The sequence below is a fragment of the Spermophilus citellus genome, assembly GCF_964194105.1.
Source record: "Spermophilus citellus genome assembly, contig: SCAFFOLD_114, whole genome shotgun sequence".
NCBI lineage: Eukaryota > Metazoa > Chordata > Mammalia > Rodentia > Sciuridae > Spermophilus > Spermophilus citellus.
The window spans coordinates 199,052-220,509 of record NW_027672907.1 but is presented as its reverse complement, the minus strand read 5'-3'; the positions used below and the strand labels follow the sequence as shown (position 1 = coordinate 220,509).

Below are 21,458 nucleotides of genomic sequence, written 5' to 3'. Positions count from 1 at the left end.
AAGATCTACTTAAATATTCCAGTATCATGTAACCAAACAACTACTCTCCACACAAGTATGTTTTCATTCAACAACAAACACATTCAGGGGTACATTCCTGGAGTTGAGGATGCATGCTGCTGAGAGGTGGACCTTAAATGCCTTGTTCTCATAGCTTATTTCCTCTCAGTACTATTTATATATGGGGGCTTAATAGTTAATATATGTGTTTAGGTTAATAGTGTAGTATATTTATAATATTATTGGAACCATGAGTTTATCCAACAAATCATTTGTTAACTCTCTCATACATTGTAGGCATTTCCCTAGTCACTGATGTAACAGTAGTGAACAAAACAACTAATTTCCTGCTCGTGTTGGAAATTGTGTTTGAGATTGGGTCAGAGCAGTCAAGTAGATAAACAAATGTAAGGCAAGTGGTAAGGCAAGTCTGAAGAGAAAGAAAGGCAGGGTAATGGGCTTGATAGTCATGGCAAGAGGCTCTATTTTATGTAGGATGGCCAGGGAAGGCCTTTATCACATGAAATGCCACTGTTACAGAGACATGATAAAGTGAGGGGGCAGTTAGCGAGTCAGATGATTTGGGGAGTTACGGTTGAGGCAACGTTGCAAGTGTAAATGCTCTGAAGCAGGGGTGGGCTTGGTGTATTTAAATGGAACTAACAGACAAGAGAAGAATGTTAGGAAATGGGGAGAAAAGGATGAGGGGAGTCACATTGAATAAGAACAGTCCATAATAAGGCAGGGCAGTCCATAATAAAGTCATGGCTTTTTTTCCTGATACCAGAGATTGAACCCCCAGGGGCACTTAAACACTGAGCAACACCCACAGTCCTTTTTAAAATATTTTATTTAGAGATAGGGTCTCACTGAGTTGCTTAGGGACTCACTACATTTCTGAGGCTGGCTTTGAACTCAGGATCCTCCTGACAGCCTCCTGAGCTGCTGGGATTACAGATGAGTACCACCAGGCCTGGCTAAAGTCATTGCCTTTTATTTGGAAATGGGAAGTTATAGGAAGATTTTGAGCAGAGAGACACAATCAAATTTATATTTAAGAATATCACTCTAGTTGCCATCAGGACAATAGATATTGGGGAAAATGAGGGCAGAAGCAAGGACAGAAGAAGGCTATGGGAATCATTCAGGTGACTTATGATGTGGGTTTGGCCTGTATATTGGCTTAGCAGATGCAGAGGAGTGGTCAGATTCTGGGCATGTTTCAAATGCTTATTTGGAAAGAAGGAAGTCAGAAAAATAAATAAATAAAATGCTGTATAATTTATATCAAATTCTAGAAAATGCAAAACAATGTATAATGACAGGAGATGTTTGGAGACAGCCCAGAAAAGGAGAGGGGAGGGATTACAAAGAAGGATGAAATACTCTTTTGATTTTGGTGATAGTCTCATGGGTATATTCATGTCAAAACTTATCAAATCGTACACCTTAAACGTGCAATTTATTGTAGGTCAACTATATCTCAATAAAATTATAAAAATAAAGACATAATATTGTCTAATGGACTGGAGTTGGAATGTGAGAGAAAAGAGATCAAAGATGGTTTGTAAGTTTTGGGCTTTGAGCACCTGGATAATGGGAATTAAATTGTCATTCTTATTTCTGAGATAGGGAAGACTGAAAGGAGCAGATTTTGAGAGAAAAATGAGTTCAGTTTTCAACATGTTGTTAGAGATGCCTACTAGATACATTTTATAACATAATAAATACATGGTAGAAAAGAAATGAAGAGTGACTCAGATAGACAGTTTCTCTGTATGATCCACTGGTTCTCCAGAAAGCGCAGAAGTACACTGGACCAACGGGGACCTCTCATGGCCCCTGTAGACAAATGTTTGTGCACACCTTTTTTCCATCGTTTTCTTTATTTAACATTATGAACATGATGGATTACATTCTTTTCTCTAAGTTTTAAAGATTCAGTTAATTTGGGGAAACAACTGATGGGTTCATTGTTGGAGGTTGATGAATAACCTTAGCAGAGACTATAGTAACAAGCCCTTGGTCACAGACAAATGAGAATGGCTCCACCCAGGATGGGAGCATTGCAGACACTCTTCCTTGAGTTGGCTAGCTTGTGCCTTCCCCCCACCCTTAACTGTACATATCAGTAATTCAGCTATATTATGATTTAAATCAGATTTTGTTCCTCTTGTCAGAAAGTACAATTGCTTGTTAGTTGATAGGTTGTGATAAAAAGGAGTCTACTCCTTGGGCTTGAAACTTAGCTCCATTACTCACTGGACCTGTGACTGCCTCGATTTACTCTAAAATAAGGATTGGAATAGGACCTACTACTACTGTAAGGTACTATTGTTCTGAAGATTAAATGAATTGATATGTATAAAACCTTCAGAATAACAACTGGACATAAAGAAAGCGTTCAAGAAATGTTAGCTACTAGCTTTCTTCTCTGACAATAGGTTTTGTCTGTTGGTTCCCACTAAGTTGTGGACTTTTTCGGACCAGGACCAGATATCTTGTCTTTTGATTTTCATCCACTCCCACACCATGCTAGGGCTTTGTCCAGCGTCTGGCATGAATGGTAGCACAAAATGAAAGTTAAAAATATGCTGTTGAATTAAATGATTTCTTCCCTTATGGATAAAGATAAGAATCTCAAGATCTTAGCCCAAAGACTAATGTCCATCTCTCTGCCCCCACCTGTCCCCGCCTTAAAAAATAAAGCAGGCCACTGTCTCCAGTTTACACCCTCACTCACAGTTCCATTCACCTTCCCCTTTCCTAATCAGAGGGATCTTGGGGTGGGGCTTCAAGGAACCTTTAGGAGTTTGAAGGGGAGGGAGCCTGGAACCATAGACTAGCTATGACAAGTCAGGGGTGGGATTTGGTAGTTCAGAAAAGGAGGTACCAGACCAGGAATGGGGGATGGGAGTGATGGTGGAGTGGGCTAGTTCAGGATGGACCAGAAATGAGATGTTGAGGAAAGCCAGAAAGGGACCGGTTGGCGGAGTGGGGGGGGGGGGATGGGTGGGTGACTCACACGGAGGGTCGCTTGTGAGGTCACAGAAGCAAAGGCAGGTGATTGGACGAGAAGGAGAGTCCTAGTTGCCAAGGCAGCCACTAGAGGAGAAGGTCTTCAGTTGAGGAGAAGTCTCCACTAGAGAAGGATGGAGCTCTGGCTCCTTGCGTTCTCCAGTAGAGTCTGTTGATCGACCCCCAGATATCCCTGCTGACGTGTCACCCGGGAAAGGCTTAAGCCTTCCCGGGCGCCACCCCTCCGCGCTTTGCTACCCACCCGCCCCCTGAGCCCCGCCTCCGGCGCCGCCTGCCTACTCCACCGCAGCCTACTCCACCGCGTCACCAGCTCCCGAGGTGACCACAACATGGCTGCGGCGCGGGGGCTGCTCTTCTGGCTGTTCGTGCTCTGTCCTACCTGGCGAGTGCTGGGCCAACCGGACCGGAAGCACAAACTCTGTGCAGACGACGAATGCAGCAGTGAGTGCGCGGGCGGGCGGGCGGGCGGGCGGGCGGCCCGGGGTCTCCGCGGTGGCTCTTTGGGGCCATATGGGGCTCCGATCCCCTGGTCCCCAGCCCCGCGGGCTGGGCTAGGGGGTCGCAGGATGACGCGTGGGGCGCAGGAGTGACAGAGCCTCGGGACCCTGCATGTGTCCCTCCGGCTCTGCCGGAGCCCCGGCCAGCCCGCTCGGGTTGCGGGGGGCTTCGACTCCCACTTGTTGCCAGCATTTTATGTTTCTCTACTGTCTGAGGCGGGGTTGGGAAAGATATAAATGAGAAACTAATGCACAAAAGTAGACCTGTTAACAGTACACATTTTATGTTAAAATTATAAAAGGGCTTTATTAAACATAATTTCTTAATCATAAAATACCTGTACTAGATCATGTGGGTGTGGAGTGACTAGCATAACCTTTTTTTTTTTAGAATTTAATCTCTTTTTATGTGGTGCTGAGGATCAAACCCAGTGCCTCACCTGCACTAGGCAAGTGCTCTACCACTCAACCCTAGCCCTAGAATAACTTTTAATGGATAGCTTGCCTGAATTCCCCTCCCCAGCATTTATCTTTTGTGGATACCATGCTATTTCCAGTCTCTTGGGGGAGAGGTCACTTATTCTGGATTTACTCCACTGGGTTCTAAGGTCCTTGCATTCATATTAATCAAGGATGGAACCAGGATGACAAGCCTTGTAACATAGTGCTTGACACATAGAAGCCTTTCAATTAAATATTTGTCAAACTGACAATGAGCCAATATCCTGATAAAAGCTTTCTGTTTCCTGGTTTCATATTTGATCATCTCTATCCATTGTTTTTCAAAATGAAATATTTCAACTGAGAGTATATGATAAGAATTCCAGAAGGACATAAAGCCTTTGGAAAATTTACTTCCCAAGAGTGCTAATTTTACCTTATAATTGGGGAAAGAAAACAGTTGTACATTTAATCAGAGCAGATATATTTTGGATAAGAATGCAAAGTGCAAGTGAATGTTCAGGGTAGAATATTAAGCTGTAAAGAGATAATCTTTGCTCTGGATCCTATTGGTCTATGTCCTGAGCTCAGGAAGGAGATAGGTTCACCATTTGGCTCCTAGGTTACTTTGAACATATTTGAAAGGCACATTAAGCAAGCTAGACTTATGGAATTCCCTTCTCTATACTGGCTCGTTGAGACCAGCACACTTTTAGATGACAGAGTTCCTGTTATTTCTGAGCAGAATAGACACTTCACATTTTTGTTCTGGACCAGAATTCTCTTCTGCACATTTATTCATGTGGGTGTATGTTGGTTTGCCAAGGGAAGGTAAGTTATTGAAGCCTCTATCATAAATGTATTTGTTTATGAAATACTTTGGATTAAAGGCTTCTTTATAAATTTGACTGTATAGTTCAGTCATCCTTTAAATGGGATGAAAACAATTAACCCTCCCGTATCCTTGCCCAGTTGTTCTCATGGGCGCATGCCAGGACATGGAGGGCAGTGTTGAGGTATCTGGAGCTGTGTGCTGAGGGGGAGTGCTGATCATTGGGCTTAAGTGGGGGTAGATAGTATCATCCATCTGGCTCAATGCATTCTTCTCCCTTGTAGAGATGCAGCCACCCCATGAAGATGATTTTCCTAAAGAGAACACAAATCATCTTAATAGAAATCTTCATGAAGAGCCTCGCCTCCTGAATCATCATTTTAATGTGAACCATCCTGAAGAGCCCAGCCTCTTGAGTCAACCTGTGACTGAGGACATGGGTGTCTCAGAAGTGTCTCAGATCCCAAATACTGAGAAAGTAGACCCAGGTAAAGCTTGCCAATTTTTCTCTACAAAGTAGAGGCATTATCATAATGAAGGCTTTCAAGGATATCTGTTGCCAAAGGTACGAAATAGAGCAGAGAGTGATATAGGTACATGTGAGTTAAAAAAAAAATCTCTTAAGTGAGAGAAAAGCAAGAATAAAGATGACTAGAAATCAAAAATAGGCCAGAGACTGTAACTCACCTAAAAGCAAATGTTTAGCTATGACTAGCTTGTGTAAACCATTTACAACTAAAATATTATTCTTCAAAGGCCTTATGCTCTAAAACTGTAGTTTTCAACCAGACCAACAGCACCAGAAACTCTGGGGGTGGGACCCACAATCTGTGTTTAGCAGGCCTTCCAGGAAAGTCTGGCCTGGTACAAGTTAGCTTGAATAATCACTGTTCATAGTCTCATAAATTCTGTGTTTTTTCCCTTTTCTTCTAAATGGAATGTAATATAGCTCAAGTCCTGTTTTGACTTGTTTCCTGGACATGGTAATTAAACTTCTTCAAATGCAGTCAATGGTCCAGATCTTTATACTATATACTTACAGGAAACAGTACAGAACTGCAATCCATTTTAGACTGACACTTATGAATACTTCATCATAGTGCACAGTATCCAGTGGGAGATGAGAAACAATTTTTCAAAAAAATCCCCAATGATGGCAGCAACAGCATTCTACTTTTGTGTTGCTCACTCTCATTTTATCAGCAAATTAGATGATGACTAATTGTTTTATTTTATCCATCCAGTATGGTGCTATAAAGCCATAATTACTGTATTTCGTGTTTTTAAAGGTTCTGGTCTGTAAGCATAGCTATAGCATTATCCTGCACCAGTGAAGGGCTTGGCAGCACTGATCTGAACCCCCCCCCCCCACCATCTGCACACACAGAGTGTAGGAGAACTCATAGCAAGGGGGGGGGGGGATTCAGTTAATTTGAGAAGGAATAACATATCAGTTCTCCCATTTTCCAGAAGACATTGCATCCATATATGAACACTACTGACTTCTGAACTGTCTTTAACTCCATAAGGTTCTGAAAATGAATCACGCACCATTAAGATTTGTTATTTTCATGCTCCAAAACTTTCAAGATTAGGGAAAACTTGGCTTACAAAATTAAGAATGAATTATTTCCCTGGCCTTTCAGGTTCCACCACAAAATGATGTCAATGACCTTTATAGGTAAAATCTTCCCAAATGTCATTTAATGTGTCTCAGGTGCTGAGATGCTGAGCCAATGGGGCAGACTTCACCAGCAGTCAAATTCATAGACCAATAGTGAATGGAGGGCCTGGGGTTGTAGCTCAGTGGTAGAGCGCTTGTCTAACATGTGAGGCACTGGGTTTGATTCTCAGCACTGCATACAAATAAATAAAATAAAGGTCCATCAAAAACTAAAAAAAAAAAAAATTAGGCAAAAGCTTAAAAAATAGTAGTGAATGGAATCTCAGGGTTGAGAAAGACCTTAGAGGCAACTGGTCCAACTTCTTAATAACTGCATGTTGGACTCCTGCTGTTTAATCAAACATACCCCAGGCTCATGTAACTCATACTGAAATTCCACCCCTACAAGCTCTCAGGTCTAACTGGAATTCTACCTCATTCACAGAGCCTCAATGCAGGTCTGTACCCAATTCCCTTTAGTCTCTCTTGGTATTACTGTGTTCTTTTTAAATAGCTGTCATCTGTCCATTCAATAAATAATTGTTGAGTATCTCTGCCAGGTGCCAGATACTGTGTTAAGCCTTGGCTCATTCCACCTGCAAATCTACAAACCAAGACTCCCTCTCTTTAAAATTTTAAACACAAAGTTTCACCGGCACTAAATCCATGTTTGTTGAATGTGACCCTGTTTATATATCTCTGGTTTTAAAATTTTTCCTTGAGTAAATATTGTTCTGGTAGCAGTTGTATGGCCATGGAAGTAGTGGAGAGTAGACTGGAGATTGTTCATTTTATAATTGAAGGGTCTGAAAGCTCTAATTAGGATTTTGAAGTTTTCTTCTCTGTGTTAATTGTCTTTAGGAGAGCCACATATTCCAGGCACTGTGACTCATATATTATATTAGTGAAACACTCGATGAATATTGAAACTGAAGAGAGACAATTCTTATTCTATAGCATAAAATAAAATAGCCATTTCCCCTTTCAATTTTAGAGCTATTTATAACAGAAGGTACTCCTGTTGATGCTGATACAGAAAACCAACTAGAGATAAAGGTGGAAGAGCCAGCAGATGCCACCCTTTTGGACAACAAACTTTTCTTGTTATATTCATTCTTGCTTTATTTGTCTAAGATGGTAAGTTTGACATAGTTTCTTCAATTAGAATGTTGATTATTTATTAGTTTTTAAGTGGCTTCTGGTCATGAAGTGAAGAACTTAAAATGTCTTTATGAAAATGACTCCTGACCCTTTGAGTAGATAGCTCCTGAAACAAAAGCCATAGGGGTGTGGCTTTAATGGCTACTTGGTTTAGCACATGAGGAAGATTTGCTGTCTACCAAGGCTGGACATTTGCACACCTGTAAAAACTTGGTTCTTCCCCTCAGAACCTTTCATTCTGGCAGGGAGATAACAGCATTCACTTGAAGCACAGTAAGATAATGGCAGAAAGAGAGGTATTTATTCGATGGTAGAACATTATTGTCCATAAATGCATTTATTATGGTTGGAAGGGTGATCAATAAGGTCAGAAAGTAGTTGAGATGTGTTTGAAACACAGGCAAAGGGCAAACAGGAGTCTGACATGTGGTTTGTTGTTGATTAGACAGGCTGGGGTGGAGGGTGGTGGGGGAAGCTGGCAGTCAGAAGAAATGTGTTCAGAGAAATGGAAACATGAAGAAAAGGATATTTGGGGAGGGCAGGAGAATGTGAATAGTTGGTGTTGTAAAGTGTGAAGTTGGAGGGGGATGGGCCTGTTGGAGAGGTCAGCAAAACTTAAAGGAAGTCATGAGCCAAAGTAGCATTAGACCATTAATAGTGGGGATCCTTAGAAAGTTTTAAGAATGAAAGGAATTAGGTTAGATCTGTTTCTTAGAAATGAGTCCCTTAAGGCTGATCTTTCTAAAGAAAATCATGATCCAAACAAGACATTTAATCTGTCTAGAAGCTTATCTAAGCATTTTAGGACTTACCTCCCCCCCATTGGTATTTATTGATATTGGACTTTTAGAGTTTAATTATAGTAATGAGAAAGCTTTTAGAGGTTGTAGGATAAGATGGTCCTAGGGCCATTGTGACAGTAATCCTCCTCAACTGAAGTTGTTGTCTGTAGGTTGTGTTATTTCAAGGCTTGTGTAAGAAAGATGTTCTTGTTTTCCTTGTAAAATGTATAGATTTTGAAGCCAGGTAGATCTGGTTTGAAATCCCAAGGTTATTATTTAGAAGTTTGGGCAAATAACTAAACTTTTGAAAAAAGTTTTCCTCATCTGAACAATGTAGATAATGCTTTCTCCAATAATAAGAATTAAATGATTTGACAAGGTAAAATGTCTGGTGAGGTGTCTGGCATTTTGAAGGGTTTTACCCCCACGCACCCCCTAATTCTCATGTAGGCAGTCAAAAGGTGGTATAAAGACAATGAATACCTGCGGAGGAAAGACCACCAGGGTGGAAAAGATGTGGTGGGGAGAAACAAATCATTTTTCAGTTGGCTCCATGTTTGTTCATGATGGTGGCAGCCACCTGGGTAAGGGGTATGTACAAGCCAGGCAGTTAGAATAATGATATTTCCAGTGATTAAAGCAGTCTTCCACAGTCATAATTTGATTATCAGAATGAATCAGCATCACTTGGAAAGTTAACAGCCTCACGATATGGGAAGGATTTCTTTATTCATATTTTTAGGTATGCACAGAGCCCTCCTCTAGGTCTAGGTCGGGGGACACGAATGTGGTGCAGGTATGGTCAGTGATTGTACGGTGATAGGTAAGACATAGACGTGAGTGGCAAAGAGGAGGCACAATGTTAGGAGACTGATTTGAAAGGAGATTTCAAAAAGGCATTTTGATGGCCCAGTATATACAGGACATTGTTCGAGGACTAAAAGAGTCTAACAGGTGTAAGGCATGATTGTGATTTTTGAAAGCCTTAAGAAAAGGACTTAACAAATATATGCAAAAATTATAAGCAAGTAGTATGATATCTGATAGGACTGGAGAGTAATAGGCTCTGATGTGTTTGGGAGATGTGCACCAATCAGATTCATTGATCAATGGAATCTTAGTAGAATCTTAGTGTTAGAAGAAACCTTGGAAGGCTGTTTCTCACTCATTGCTAGTTATTTTCTTTACTGTGGCCCTGACGAGTAGTTATGAGGCCTGTACACCAGTATTTCCTAGCATGAGTCACTCTCTTACAAGACTATCTGTTCTTCTGTTGTCTAGTTCATCCTTGTATTGACTCCAAATTTTTCTCCACATGATTTCCTCTATAAAATTGAATTCTTTTCTACATAGAAATCCTTTAAATATTTGAGGTTATATCTTAATTTAAAAATTATTTTTAGTATTTTTATCATGGAAACTTTCAAATAAGAGCAGAGAGAATAGTAGGGGACTATAGGTAACCATAACATACTGTATATTTTAGAATACTAGAAAAAAAGAGTGTGAAAGTTTTACCATAGAGAAATGATGTTTGAGGAGGTAGATATATTTAACTGATTTAAATGTTACATAGTGTATACATGCATCAAAATGTCATGTTACCTACTTCAATAATTATAATGTTTGTTTCTATGTACTAGTTAAAAAATAAATTTTAAAGCTTTAAAGAAAAGCATAGAGAATAGTATAATGAACCCATGGGCCATCACCCAACTTAACAGTAATTCCTTGATAGCCAATATCAGTGAGTTTTTTTTTTAAATTTGTTCTAATTAGTTATACATGATAGCAGAATGCATTTCGATTCATTGTATATAAATGGAACAAAACTTTTCCTAGTTGTACACAACACATGTGTAGTCCTACATGTACCTCGGGTAATGAGGTTCATCTCATTCCACCATCTTTCCTATCCCTATGCCCCCTCACCTGTCCTACCTCCCCTTTGCCCAGTCAAAGTTCCTCCATTCTTTCCATGCCCCTTACCACCCACCTCACCCCCATTATGGGTCAGCATCCACTTTCAGAGAGAACATACAGCTTTTGGTTTTGGGGATTGGCTTACTTCCCTTAACCTGATATTCCCATTCACCCGCAGATGCCATAATTTTTTTCTCTTTTAATGCTATAAGTAATATTCCATTTCATATATGTACCACAGTTTCTTTATCCATTCATCTGCTGAAGGGTTGGTTCCACAAAACTATGGAATGCTTTACAAATGTGGGTGTCATCCTTGCTCAGGTACCATGCTAATTTTTCTGTATTGTTCCAATTTTAGTATATGTGCTGCCAAAGCAAGCACACTCTGAGTTTTAACAAATGTAGATACCCATGTAAAAACTACCATAATCAAGATATAGAACAGTTTTTTCACTAGAAAAGGGGTTTCCTTGGGATCCTTCCCAGTGAGTTCCTTCACCACCTGTTCCAGGCAACCACTGATAACTTTTTTTTTTAGACTATAGATTCATTTTTCCTACAGTACTATTTCATATATATGCCACTATAAGTGGACTCATATCTGGGAGTGCAATTGCCTCCTACGTTTAATGTATGTTTTTATCTTATGTGATACTGTCAAGCCATGCTAAAAAATGACCACAATCATTTTATACTTCCACCAGCAATTTAGGAGACTTCCACTTGACTTCATCTTCACTAGCACTTGGGCCATTCTAGTGGGTATGTCTTTGTGAGTTTATTTCCTGATAATTAATGATATTGAGTGAACTTTTTTTTTCTTTTGACATAGGGTCTCACTAACTTGCTTAGGCCCTTGATAAGTTGCCAGCCTCAAACTTGGGATCCTCCTGCCTCAACCTTCTGAGTTGCTGGGATTACAGACATGTGCCATGATGCCTGGATCAAATACTTCTTAATGAGCTTGTTGACCATACTGTTTTTGTATGTCAACTCTCTCTGGCTAGCTGGAATCCAGACTTCTCCCAGCTCAGTGCCAACTGTGGGATTGGTTAGCTTATAGTTGTTCTTGGCCCTCGCAGGTCCTGCTTAGAATGTAGCCCCAAACTGAAGACCACCTCCATGCAGATTTCTGGAACTCTTTTTCTTTGTGGCTCCCATCTTTCTGGTAGTTTTCTCTACATATTTTTGGCTGCTTAATCTCCTGGAACTCTGGTCTCTCTCTCCTCAGTGAGACTGTTATGCCCCATTTGGGTTCCCCTTCGCCAAACTGAGGTCTAGAGGGTGCCTCCAGGTAGAATGCTCACCTATTTGTTCTCCTGCTCTTAGGGGTGACAGTTGCATGTCCCTTGTGGCTTTCTATCTGAAAAATAGCTTTTTAAAAATATATTTTGACTGTCATGGTGGCACATGCCTTAATCCTAGTGGCTCGGGAGGCTGAGACAGGAGGATCACGAGTTCAAAGCCAAAAGTGAGGTGCTAAGTAACTCAGTGAGACCCTGTCTCTAAATAAAATACAAAATGGGGCTGAGACTGGGGATGTGGCTCAGTGATCAAGTGCTCCTGAGTTCAATCCCTGGTACCAAAAAAAAATATATATATATATTCCAACTTTCTGGTTGCTTTCAGTGGGAGAACAAGTCTCATATAAGTTACTCTCTATTGATTTCTCCTTTTGTTGTAACTTTTTGCAATAATTGAAAAAAATGCTTGTGGGACTTCTAGGATATATTGTAGTTTGGGTGAATAAATGACATCCCCCTGGTATAACAATTTAACCTGTTTTCTCTATTGCCTTTTTTTTTGGTGGTGCTGGGGATTGAACCTCGGGCTCCATGCATTCTAGGCAAGTGCTGAGCTAACAACCTCAGCCTCTCTCTGTTGCTTTATATTTCTTGGAAATTGGTAGTCAGGTTTAGGTTCAATTCTGTTTCTTATGAAAACTTAATAGGAAATATTGCATTGACATCTGCATGTCCTCTCCTTTGATGTTGACTACTAGTCAACAGTGACCTTGGTGAGATTTGCTAATATATTACAGGTTGCAAAATAGCAATGGTCTGAGTTGCTGGGATTTTTCTTTCTTCATTTAAAGGCTGGGATGCCTATACAAATAAAAATTTATGATTGATTATTCTCTCTTTCTTTTTTTTTTTTTGGTACTGGGGATTAAACTCAGGGGCACTTGGCTAGTGAGCCATATCCCCAGCCCTATTTTGTATTTTATTTATATACAGGGTCTCACTGAGTTGCTTAGCAATTCGCTTTTGCTGAGGCTGACTTTGAACTTGCTATCTTCCCTCCTCAGCCTCCCAAGCTACTGGGATTACAAGTGTGTGCCACGGCGCCTGGCTATGATTGATTATTCTTTACACAGATATTTGGATTGTATAGTTAAGGCAGGAGATAAACATTTGATTCCTTTTCTTCATTTAAACACTTTTCAGAATAGTAAGGTATTATTCTAGCATTATCAAATGATACCCAAAGGGGCTTTTGAAATCTTTTTAACTTTTATTTAAGAGTCAGTATGATGTCATGCATTTAAAAATATTTGGTGTGTTTAATCTAGTTAGGAATAGTAATTGTTCTTACCTGATGCTCAATTTCTCCCCCTTTTGCCTTGTAGAAGCCTCTTTATCTTGGCTCCTGGGACCCTTTGCCACCACCTAGTGGTCATTGTTACCTATTTCCCTTGCTTTTGAACTATGAGAGATGTTCCAAGTTCATCTTAAACATTCCCTGTCCAGACCTTGAAGGAACTATTTCTCTAAAAGAACTTTGGTTCCTTTCAATAGGAAATGATATTTAGAGGCTACATTCCAAGTACTAAGATTGCTTATTGCTCAAATTGACTGTCATTTGTAGGCCTTTTTAGTGAACAAAGCTCAGAAATATATGGGGATTTTTCATCGTGTCATTTAGATAATTCCCATGAAAATTCAGGATGCTAGAGAGATTTTACTTCACTTCATCTATCTTAGATTTGTGTTTTCTTTCTCTGATGTTGGAGTTCCAGTTTTCAATGACATCAATATAATTGTTTACAGTCTTGTGCCACTTAATGACATTTTGTTCATTAGTGCATAATAATGGAGCTAAAAAATTCTTGTCACCTAGTATTTTTAATATCTTTTTTGTGTTTTGATATGTTTAGATATATAAACATTTACAATGTTACAATTGTCTACAGAATTCAGTATAATAATATCTTATAGGTTTTTATCCCCAAAGCGATGATATACCATATATGAATACCTACGTGTGGAAATGGCTATATTTTCTAGGTTTGTATAAGTATACTCAATGATGTTTACACACTAAAATTGCCTAAGATGTGTTTCTCAGAATTTATTCCCATCATTAAGCAACACACGACTATATTTATGTTATTTAAAATACTTTCAGGAATGTATTCCTGAAATGAAATGAAATTCTCTTGTCTTTAAGCTATATCCCACTAAGGTATGTTTGAAATAATTCATTTCTGTGGTTTGTCACCAACATGATATCACAGGTTGTTTCATTTTTGCTTTCAATATTTAGGTGTTACTTTTTAAAGATTTTTTTGTTTATTTTACAATTATTTAAATATTTAGAGGAGCCAAAGTTAATTTGTAAAAATAAGTTGTTTCTGTTTTCTGGTACTGGTGATTGAACCCAGGGCTCCTATCCACTGAGCCACATACCTAGCCTCTTTATTTTTTATTTAGAGATAGTTCTCACTAAGTTGCGTTATTTTTTATTTAGAGATAGTTCTCACTAAGTTGCGTAGGGACTTGCTAAGTTGCTGAGGCTAGCTTTGAACTTGTGATTCTCCTGCCTGATTTTGAAAGAACTCTAGCTTTTGTCCCAGTTCTGTCTACCCTGATGTTACTCTCTTTTATAGTTAACTTTTAAAATTTATTTCATTATGTATTCTGCTATTAAAAAAAATAAGCAAATGAGAAAAGGGATATGTAGCTCAGTGGTAGAGCACTTGCCTACCATACATGAGGCCATGTGTTCAATCCCCAGCACCATAAAAAGAAAAAGAAAAGCAAATGATTTTTACATCTAGCCATGATAGCTTTATATAGGTACTGGCTTCACCTTCCCAACTGAAACAACTAAAATAAATATGAAAAAACCCCACAAACAGATAAAATTTGAAGATCCAGCAACATTGAAGATCAAGCAACAAAGAATGATTCTGGAAACATAAGGAACAAATGCTGTGAGCTCTTTAGTTGTCCCAGCTTTTACTATGTTAAGAGATTCCCAAGCCATGACAAAGAAGGGGAAGTCAGGCAGAACCAGAGGATACCATGAATTGAGAGATGGTGCTGAGATTCCAGGAAAACCAAAGTGACTAGAATTCACAGGGTGGAGTACCAAAAGAAGGTTGCTACATTGAGAGACAATTCTGGAAATCTGTGAAAGGCTCTCTGAGTGTTCAGCAGGGTATTGATCTGCACATAAGTGTGATGAAACTGCTTAGCAAGTCAGAGAAACAATCTTAAGTGATTAGAAGGAACAGGTCCTAACACAGGGACCAGAATAGCACCTGGAAAAAAACTATCTAAGGAAGTTGGGTAGAATAATCAGAAGGGTGTTACCTCGGACTGACTATTACAATTTATGTCATACCTAACAAATATTCAGACCCAAGAGAATCAAATTGTTTCCAGTAATTTAATTGTATACGAAATATTAAGAATAGTAATTCGTAATGTATGGCATCGAATCAAAGCTTACCAGGCATGCAAAGAAGGAAGAAAAATATAATCCACAATGATGAGGAGAAGAATCATCCAATCAAAGCCAACTGAGAACTGGCGGAGATGTTAGAATGAGGTAATGGCATTTTTTAAAAAGTTATTACTACTATATTTCGTGTGTTAAAAAGGTAAAAAGAGATATAGAAGTTATATTTTAAGAAAATCAGACTTCTAGAGTTGAAAATATATGATAAACACGGGGGATGGGATTAATGCCAGAATAAGCATTGTGATGAAATTGTTAGTGAACTTGAGGACATAGCAGGAGAAGTACCCCAAATGAAACACAGGGAAAATTTCTTCTGTTAAAGAAAAGTGAACCAGAGCATCAGTGAGCTGTGGGACAGTTTCAAGTTGAGCGATGAGAGGTATTCAGAAAAATATTTTAAGAAATGATGGCCAAAAATTTTCAAAAATTTGTGAAAACTGTACATCTGCAGATCCAAGATATTAAATGGAACTAGAGTACAAAAAGCATGAATAAAGCTATATCAAGGTATATTATATCATAAATAAATTGCTCAAAACCAGTGATAAAGAGCAATCTTAGCAGTTAGAGAAGACATTTATGTAGAGAAGAACTAAGGATGACATCAGATTTCTTGTCAGAAATTAGGCATAAGAGAATATAGTGGAGTGATACCTTTAATATATTTGAAGAGTAATAATGTTGGCCGATAATATCATGCCCAGTGAAATATCTTTCTAAAATGAAGACTTGTACTGACACACAAGCTGAAAGAATTCACCCTACACTTGCACCAAGACAGCAGATGGAAATAATGGAATAAAGGAGTAAAGAACACTGAAAATGGTGACTGTGTGCATAAATATTTAAAATGATTTTTCTTATTTGAACATTTTAAAAAGTCATTGACTGTTTAAAGACAAATATCAGTGTAGTATGGGACTTAGAAAACATGTAAAGTAAAATACATGACAACAGTATAAATCTCGGAAGGGTAGTAACTGTTGTAACGTTCTTATTGAATATGTGAAGTAATATAGTATCATCTGAAGGTAGATTGTGACAAATTAAAGATGTATATTCTAAACCATGAAGCACTAAGATTAGAAAACAGAGTTATAGCTTAATAAGCCAATAGAGGAATCACTAAAAATACCGATAGTGGTATTTCTGCAAAAGAAGACAGAAAGAAAAGAAAAAGAACAAAGAACAGAAAGAACAAATAGAAGATTATATTAAACTTACACCTATGCACAGCAGTAATCCTATTAAGTGGAAAGTATCTAAATACATCAGTTAAAAACAGAGATTGTCATATTGCCTAAAGAAGCAAGACCCAAATAAATGTCTAAGGGAATAACACTGTAAATAGAAAGACACAAAGAAGTCAAAATTAAAATGATTGAAAAAGGTATCTCATGTTAAACACTAGTCAAATGTAGCTACATTAAACCAAAAGAGGTTGTGGGGCAAAATATATCATCAGGACTAAAGAAAGTTATTTCCTAATGATAAACGAATCAATCAAGATTATATAATAAGCCTAAATGCTTGTACTTTTAATATTAGACCTTCAAAATACATGAAGTATAAAAATTGATAGAATTATGAGGAAAATGATGAATCCTGTTGATTACATTTAGAGATTTCAATATCCTCTCCTCAGCAATTGGCAGAAAACGAAAAATAAAAGTAAGGTAATTGGAAAAGGAATATGTGACACTAAGACAACAGCTCATAGTCTCACTCAAGAGGCTGCACAAGATAACCTTGGTTTATGTAGTGCAAAATTTGGCCTTTATTTGTTAGGCTCAGAAGTCTTTTTTTTTTCTTGAGCTATATCAGAGGTGAATTAGTTCAAGAGGTTAATGTTTAAGTCTAAATATAAGACTGTGAATTTACAATGAGAAATAATTATCACAAACTTCAGATTTTAAGCTCATTGGATTTTATTTTCTTTCTATGGACAGATGAATTTTAAAAGCCAGGTAATAATTTAAAAAGTTGTTTATCAAGTATTAGATGAAAGGGTGTTGGAGGAATCAGATCTTCAGTGGCATGAGGTTGAGATAACCTGTTACATCCATCTCAGAGTTGTAATGTTCATGTCTGTAGACTAAACTTCTTAAATGCTCCTTGCTGTAACTCCCAACATTGTTTTCTGCATTAAGTATGGCTTTTCGAGAGGGATCAGACTTCTCAAAGGTTGACAGTGCATTGGTCTTCTTCCAAGAACTATACTCAATTGATCAATGCCTACATTTTCTTAGTACATTCATTCAAGGCGCCTAGAAGTCCTGTTTGGCAAGGACTCGTGTCTCCTTAAGATAACTTTACTTCCTTACCCATATTTTCATCAGTTATATAGATTTCACTTATTTCCTTGGCTTTGGGAATACAGCTCTTAACTGTTTAATGAATATGCGTTAATATGTCTTGTCTTAGCCTAATCTCCAGTTCCAAAATTGAGTCCCCAGATAGGAACTGGGGAAAATTATCTGATGGTCTTTTATATTTGTTTGAACTGTGAGTCTAAGCCCAAGTTGGTATGCCGTAAATATACAGTAGTGGTCTTAGGTGTCACTTGATGTTTAGTCACTTAAGCATTGCATATCCCTAAATTTCTGATTCACTTAAAACCCCAGGAATGAAGTTAAGGAAGACTTAAAGGAATCCACTTTAGTTCTTGTTGTTTTTCTCATTTTATAGCACTTGTCCATGAAATACCTTCAAATCATTAGAATCCAGGGGAGGACCGGTATTTATTTATTTTTTGTTTCTTCTGAGAATCCAGGGGAGGACCGGTTTTTATTTTTTTGTGTCTTCTGAGAGTGTCTAGAGAGTATGTAGTACTATAACTAGCCATCAGAAATACTTAATATTTAGAATGTTGACCAGTTAATAAGAAAAATGAAAATGTGATGGTTTATATAGATATTTTAGTCAGACTGGTTTTTGTTTTGTTTTGCTTTTTTGGTGGTGCTAGAGATCAAACCCAAGGCCTTACACATGCCTGGCAAATTAGATTGCATTTTTAAATTTAAATATTTAATCACAGCACAATATAAGAGAAATTTCTTCCCAAGAAGGGTAAAACTGTTATATTGTTTGCTCATATGTACTGTCAGGTAGATAAGTCCTAGGTCTCCTTGTACTGGGAAAAATGGGGGGCCGGCCCAACAGTTGCTTTTTATAGAATTATATAAAAAGGAGATACCCATAAGAAGTTGCCAGAAGCTAAAAATGTCATTCTTATATTTTCATTTTCTTTTCTTTCTAAAGAAACAAGATGAAGATAGCCAGTTTGAATCTGATGTGGTACAGAGAATGGTGGAAGAAGAAATGCAGAAAAGATTAGAACAACTCCGAGCACAGGTGGATGAAATGTATGGGCAACAGATAGTACAGATGAAACAAGAGTTAATAAAGCAACACATGTCACAGATAGAGGAACTTAAAGCACAACATAAGGAAGAAATTGAGAGTGTTTTAAAATCACATTTAAATATTACAATTAATGAAGATCAAATAAAGTTAATGATCGTGGCAATAAATGAACTGAATATGAAATTACAAGATACTAATGCTCAAAAGGAAAAACTCCAAGAAGAACTAGGAATAGTTTCAGGAGAAAAATCTACTCTGCAAAGACAACGTGATGACCTTTTTGAAGAATTGAACTTTTTAAGGGACCAAATTCAGAGAGCTATAATGATAATAGCTGAAAAAGAAAGTCAACTGAATGAAGCACATAAGTCCCTTAGTACAGTGGAAGCTTTAAAAGCTGAGATTGTTCTGGCATCTGAATCTTGGAAAGAACTAGAGTTAAAACATGAAGCAGAAATTACAAATTACAAGATAAAACTTGAAATGTTGGAAAAAGAAAAAAATGCTGTATTAGACAGAATGGCTGAATCACAAGAACCTGAATTAGAGAGGCTGAGAACACAGCTCCTATTTAGTCATGAAGAACAACTTTTGAAACTAAAAGAAGATTTAGAAGTTGAACATCGAATAAATATTGAAAAACTTAAAGATAGCTTAGGCATTCACTATAAACAGCAGATAGATGACTTACAAAATGAAATGAGTCTAAAGATAGAAACGATGCAATTTGAAAAAGATAATTTGATAACTAAGCAGAATCAGTTGGTTTTGGAAATTTCAAAACTGAAAGATTTACAGAAGTCCATCATGGATTCAAAATCAGAAGAAATGACCCTTCAAATGCATGAACTCCAAGAGGAAATCGAAATATTAAGACAAGAAAAAAAAGAAAAAGGTACACTTGAACAAGAAGTTCAGGAATTACAACTTAAAATTGAATTATTGGAGAAACAAATAAAGGAAAAAGAGGATGACCTTAAAGAAAAGTTTTCACAACTGGAAACAGAAAATAACATTCTTAAAAATGAGAAAAAAGCTATTGAGGACATGTTGAAAATTTATGTTCCTGCTGAACAAGAAGAAAAATTGATTTTCATTGACTCCAACAAGTCCATATCCAAAGATTGTAGCTGGCAAAAAGAAATGGAAATGCTTACAAAAGAGAATGAGGCCCTCAAGCAACAGTGTATTCAGTTACATGAAGAAATTGAGAAGCAAAGAAGTACATTTTCATTTGCTGAAAAAAATTTTGAAGTTAACTATCAAGAGTTACAGGAGGAGTATATTTGCCTAAAGCAAGAACAGTTATTTTCACCATCAGTAACAAATGAATCCTCACCTGGGACAGATCAATCAAGTGAAAACGATAAACTCCATCAGGAACTTTATGTACTTAAATCAGAACAGGTATGTTTACTTATTTACATATGGTATAGCACAGTGAAAATGTACATTTCGTGCTAAAAAGAGTTTTCACCTTCTTAAAACAAATTCATAAAAGAGAATGAAAGTGAATCATGTAATTCTCATTTGGATCTATCATTTATCATTTAATTTTCCTATTTTTTCTTAAACACTGTTTTTCTTTTAGCTAATCTATTACATATTCTGCTCAGGAAGTAAAGCAATATTTTCTTTGTAAAGACAATACTTTAAATAATATTGTTTAGAATCTCAACTTTACAAAAGTTATTGATTTTATAACTTAGTATTTTGTTGCAATTTCAAAGACTTTTAGAGTTTTTATTTCATACTGGTCTTTTTCAAGGTTCCACAATTGTAAACAAACTCTTGAGTGTTTTAGAACCTTATGCAGTTGTTCAATAGTTACAAATTCTTTTTCCTTTGTGCAAGAAAAACACTTAAGTCCTAGAGTTTTTTGAGTCTTATACCTGAGGAGGAAAAAATAGTATTAATTCTCTGTACAGCTAAAGAAATAGAACACATAAAATAATAGGTTATTTCCTTTTATGTCAGCTATTGATATTAGAAATAACAGAAAAGTCTAATGTGTATCTTCAGTATGATAATGCTAAATAAACTTTTTATAATTAAAAACATCTTTTAGCTATAGATGGACATTTTACCTTTATTTTATTTATTTATAATATGGTGCTGAGGATTTAACCCAGTGCTTCACGCATGCTAGGCAAGCTCTCTACCACTGAGCCACAACTGTAGCCTGCTAAATAAACTTATGTGTTTCTAAAACTTAGGTAATAAATATCTTTTGCAGATATAAGAGTTTAGTGTTGAAACAGAGAAGTTAAGGAGTATATATTTCAGTGAGGAAGACAGGTAATAAATTAGAAAATAAGACAGAAATATTGTTACAGTCTATGAAGAAATAAAATAGGGTATTGTGATAAAATAAAACAGGGAAGCTCACAAAAGAAATTGAGAATGATGGGTGGAGGTGGGTGGTGGTCTGGAGCTTGGAGGAATTAACATTGAACTGAGATTTGAATGAGAGGGAGGAGGCTGCATTATGGAAATTAGAGTAGTTGTACCATGAGTAAGTTTGAGGAACCGAATTGAAGGCCTATGTATTTGAGTTTGAGAATAGTTTGAAGAAGGAAGAAACTCAATCATAGGGAGCCTTATAGACTTTGTAAGTTTAGATTTTTATCCCTAAGTACAATAGGAAGTCATCGGAAAGTTTTCTGCTTTTATTTCTAATGACATGTTCATGTTGATGATCTTATCAAATGTGGTCATACTTTACGTTTTTAATAACTTGAATAGAGCCAAGAAATTCAAATTGCTTAACTACTATTGCTATGTTAAATATTGCAAATTGTTTTTAAAACTATAAATGGTGGTGATTACTCCTAAAAAATGTCAGACATAATTTAAATTTTATTAAAAAGCATTATTCGAAGAAGACCTGAATTTGAAGCACATTTGTCAAATTGGTGAAATTTTCTTAATAGGAATTTTGTTTCTGTATTGAAGATACTTGCAATGGTATTTAGATACTCTCTCCTTGAAATTAACTAAAC

General features: G+C 37.2%; 2 protein-coding genes across 2 annotated transcripts in view; both read left to right on the top strand.

Moving 5' to 3' along the window:
* Nucleotides 1-3,088: 3,088 nt before the first annotated feature.
* LOC308640376 (transport and Golgi organization protein 1 homolog) lies at nucleotides 3,089-7,537 on the top strand (the record flags this gene model as incomplete). The annotated part of the gene is made up of 3 exons (XM_081312308.1): nucleotides 3,089-3,480; nucleotides 5,094-5,297; nucleotides 7,467-7,537. Coding segments are annotated over exons 1-3 (387 nt in total), but the record flags the coding sequence as incomplete, so codon positions are not given.
* Nucleotides 7,538-7,546: 9 nt separating this feature from the next.
* LOC308640365 (transport and Golgi organization protein 1 homolog) overlaps nucleotides 7,547-21,458 on the top strand; it is a 36,683-nt gene continuing 22,771 nt past the window's right edge. Inside the window, exon 1 of the mRNA XM_081312299.1 lies at nucleotides 7,547-7,609. Within this exon, the coding sequence (XP_081168425.1) occupies nucleotides 7,607-7,609 (3 nt within the window). The 5' untranslated portion in view covers nucleotides 7,547-7,606. The remainder of the gene's footprint in view (nucleotides 7,610-21,458) is intronic.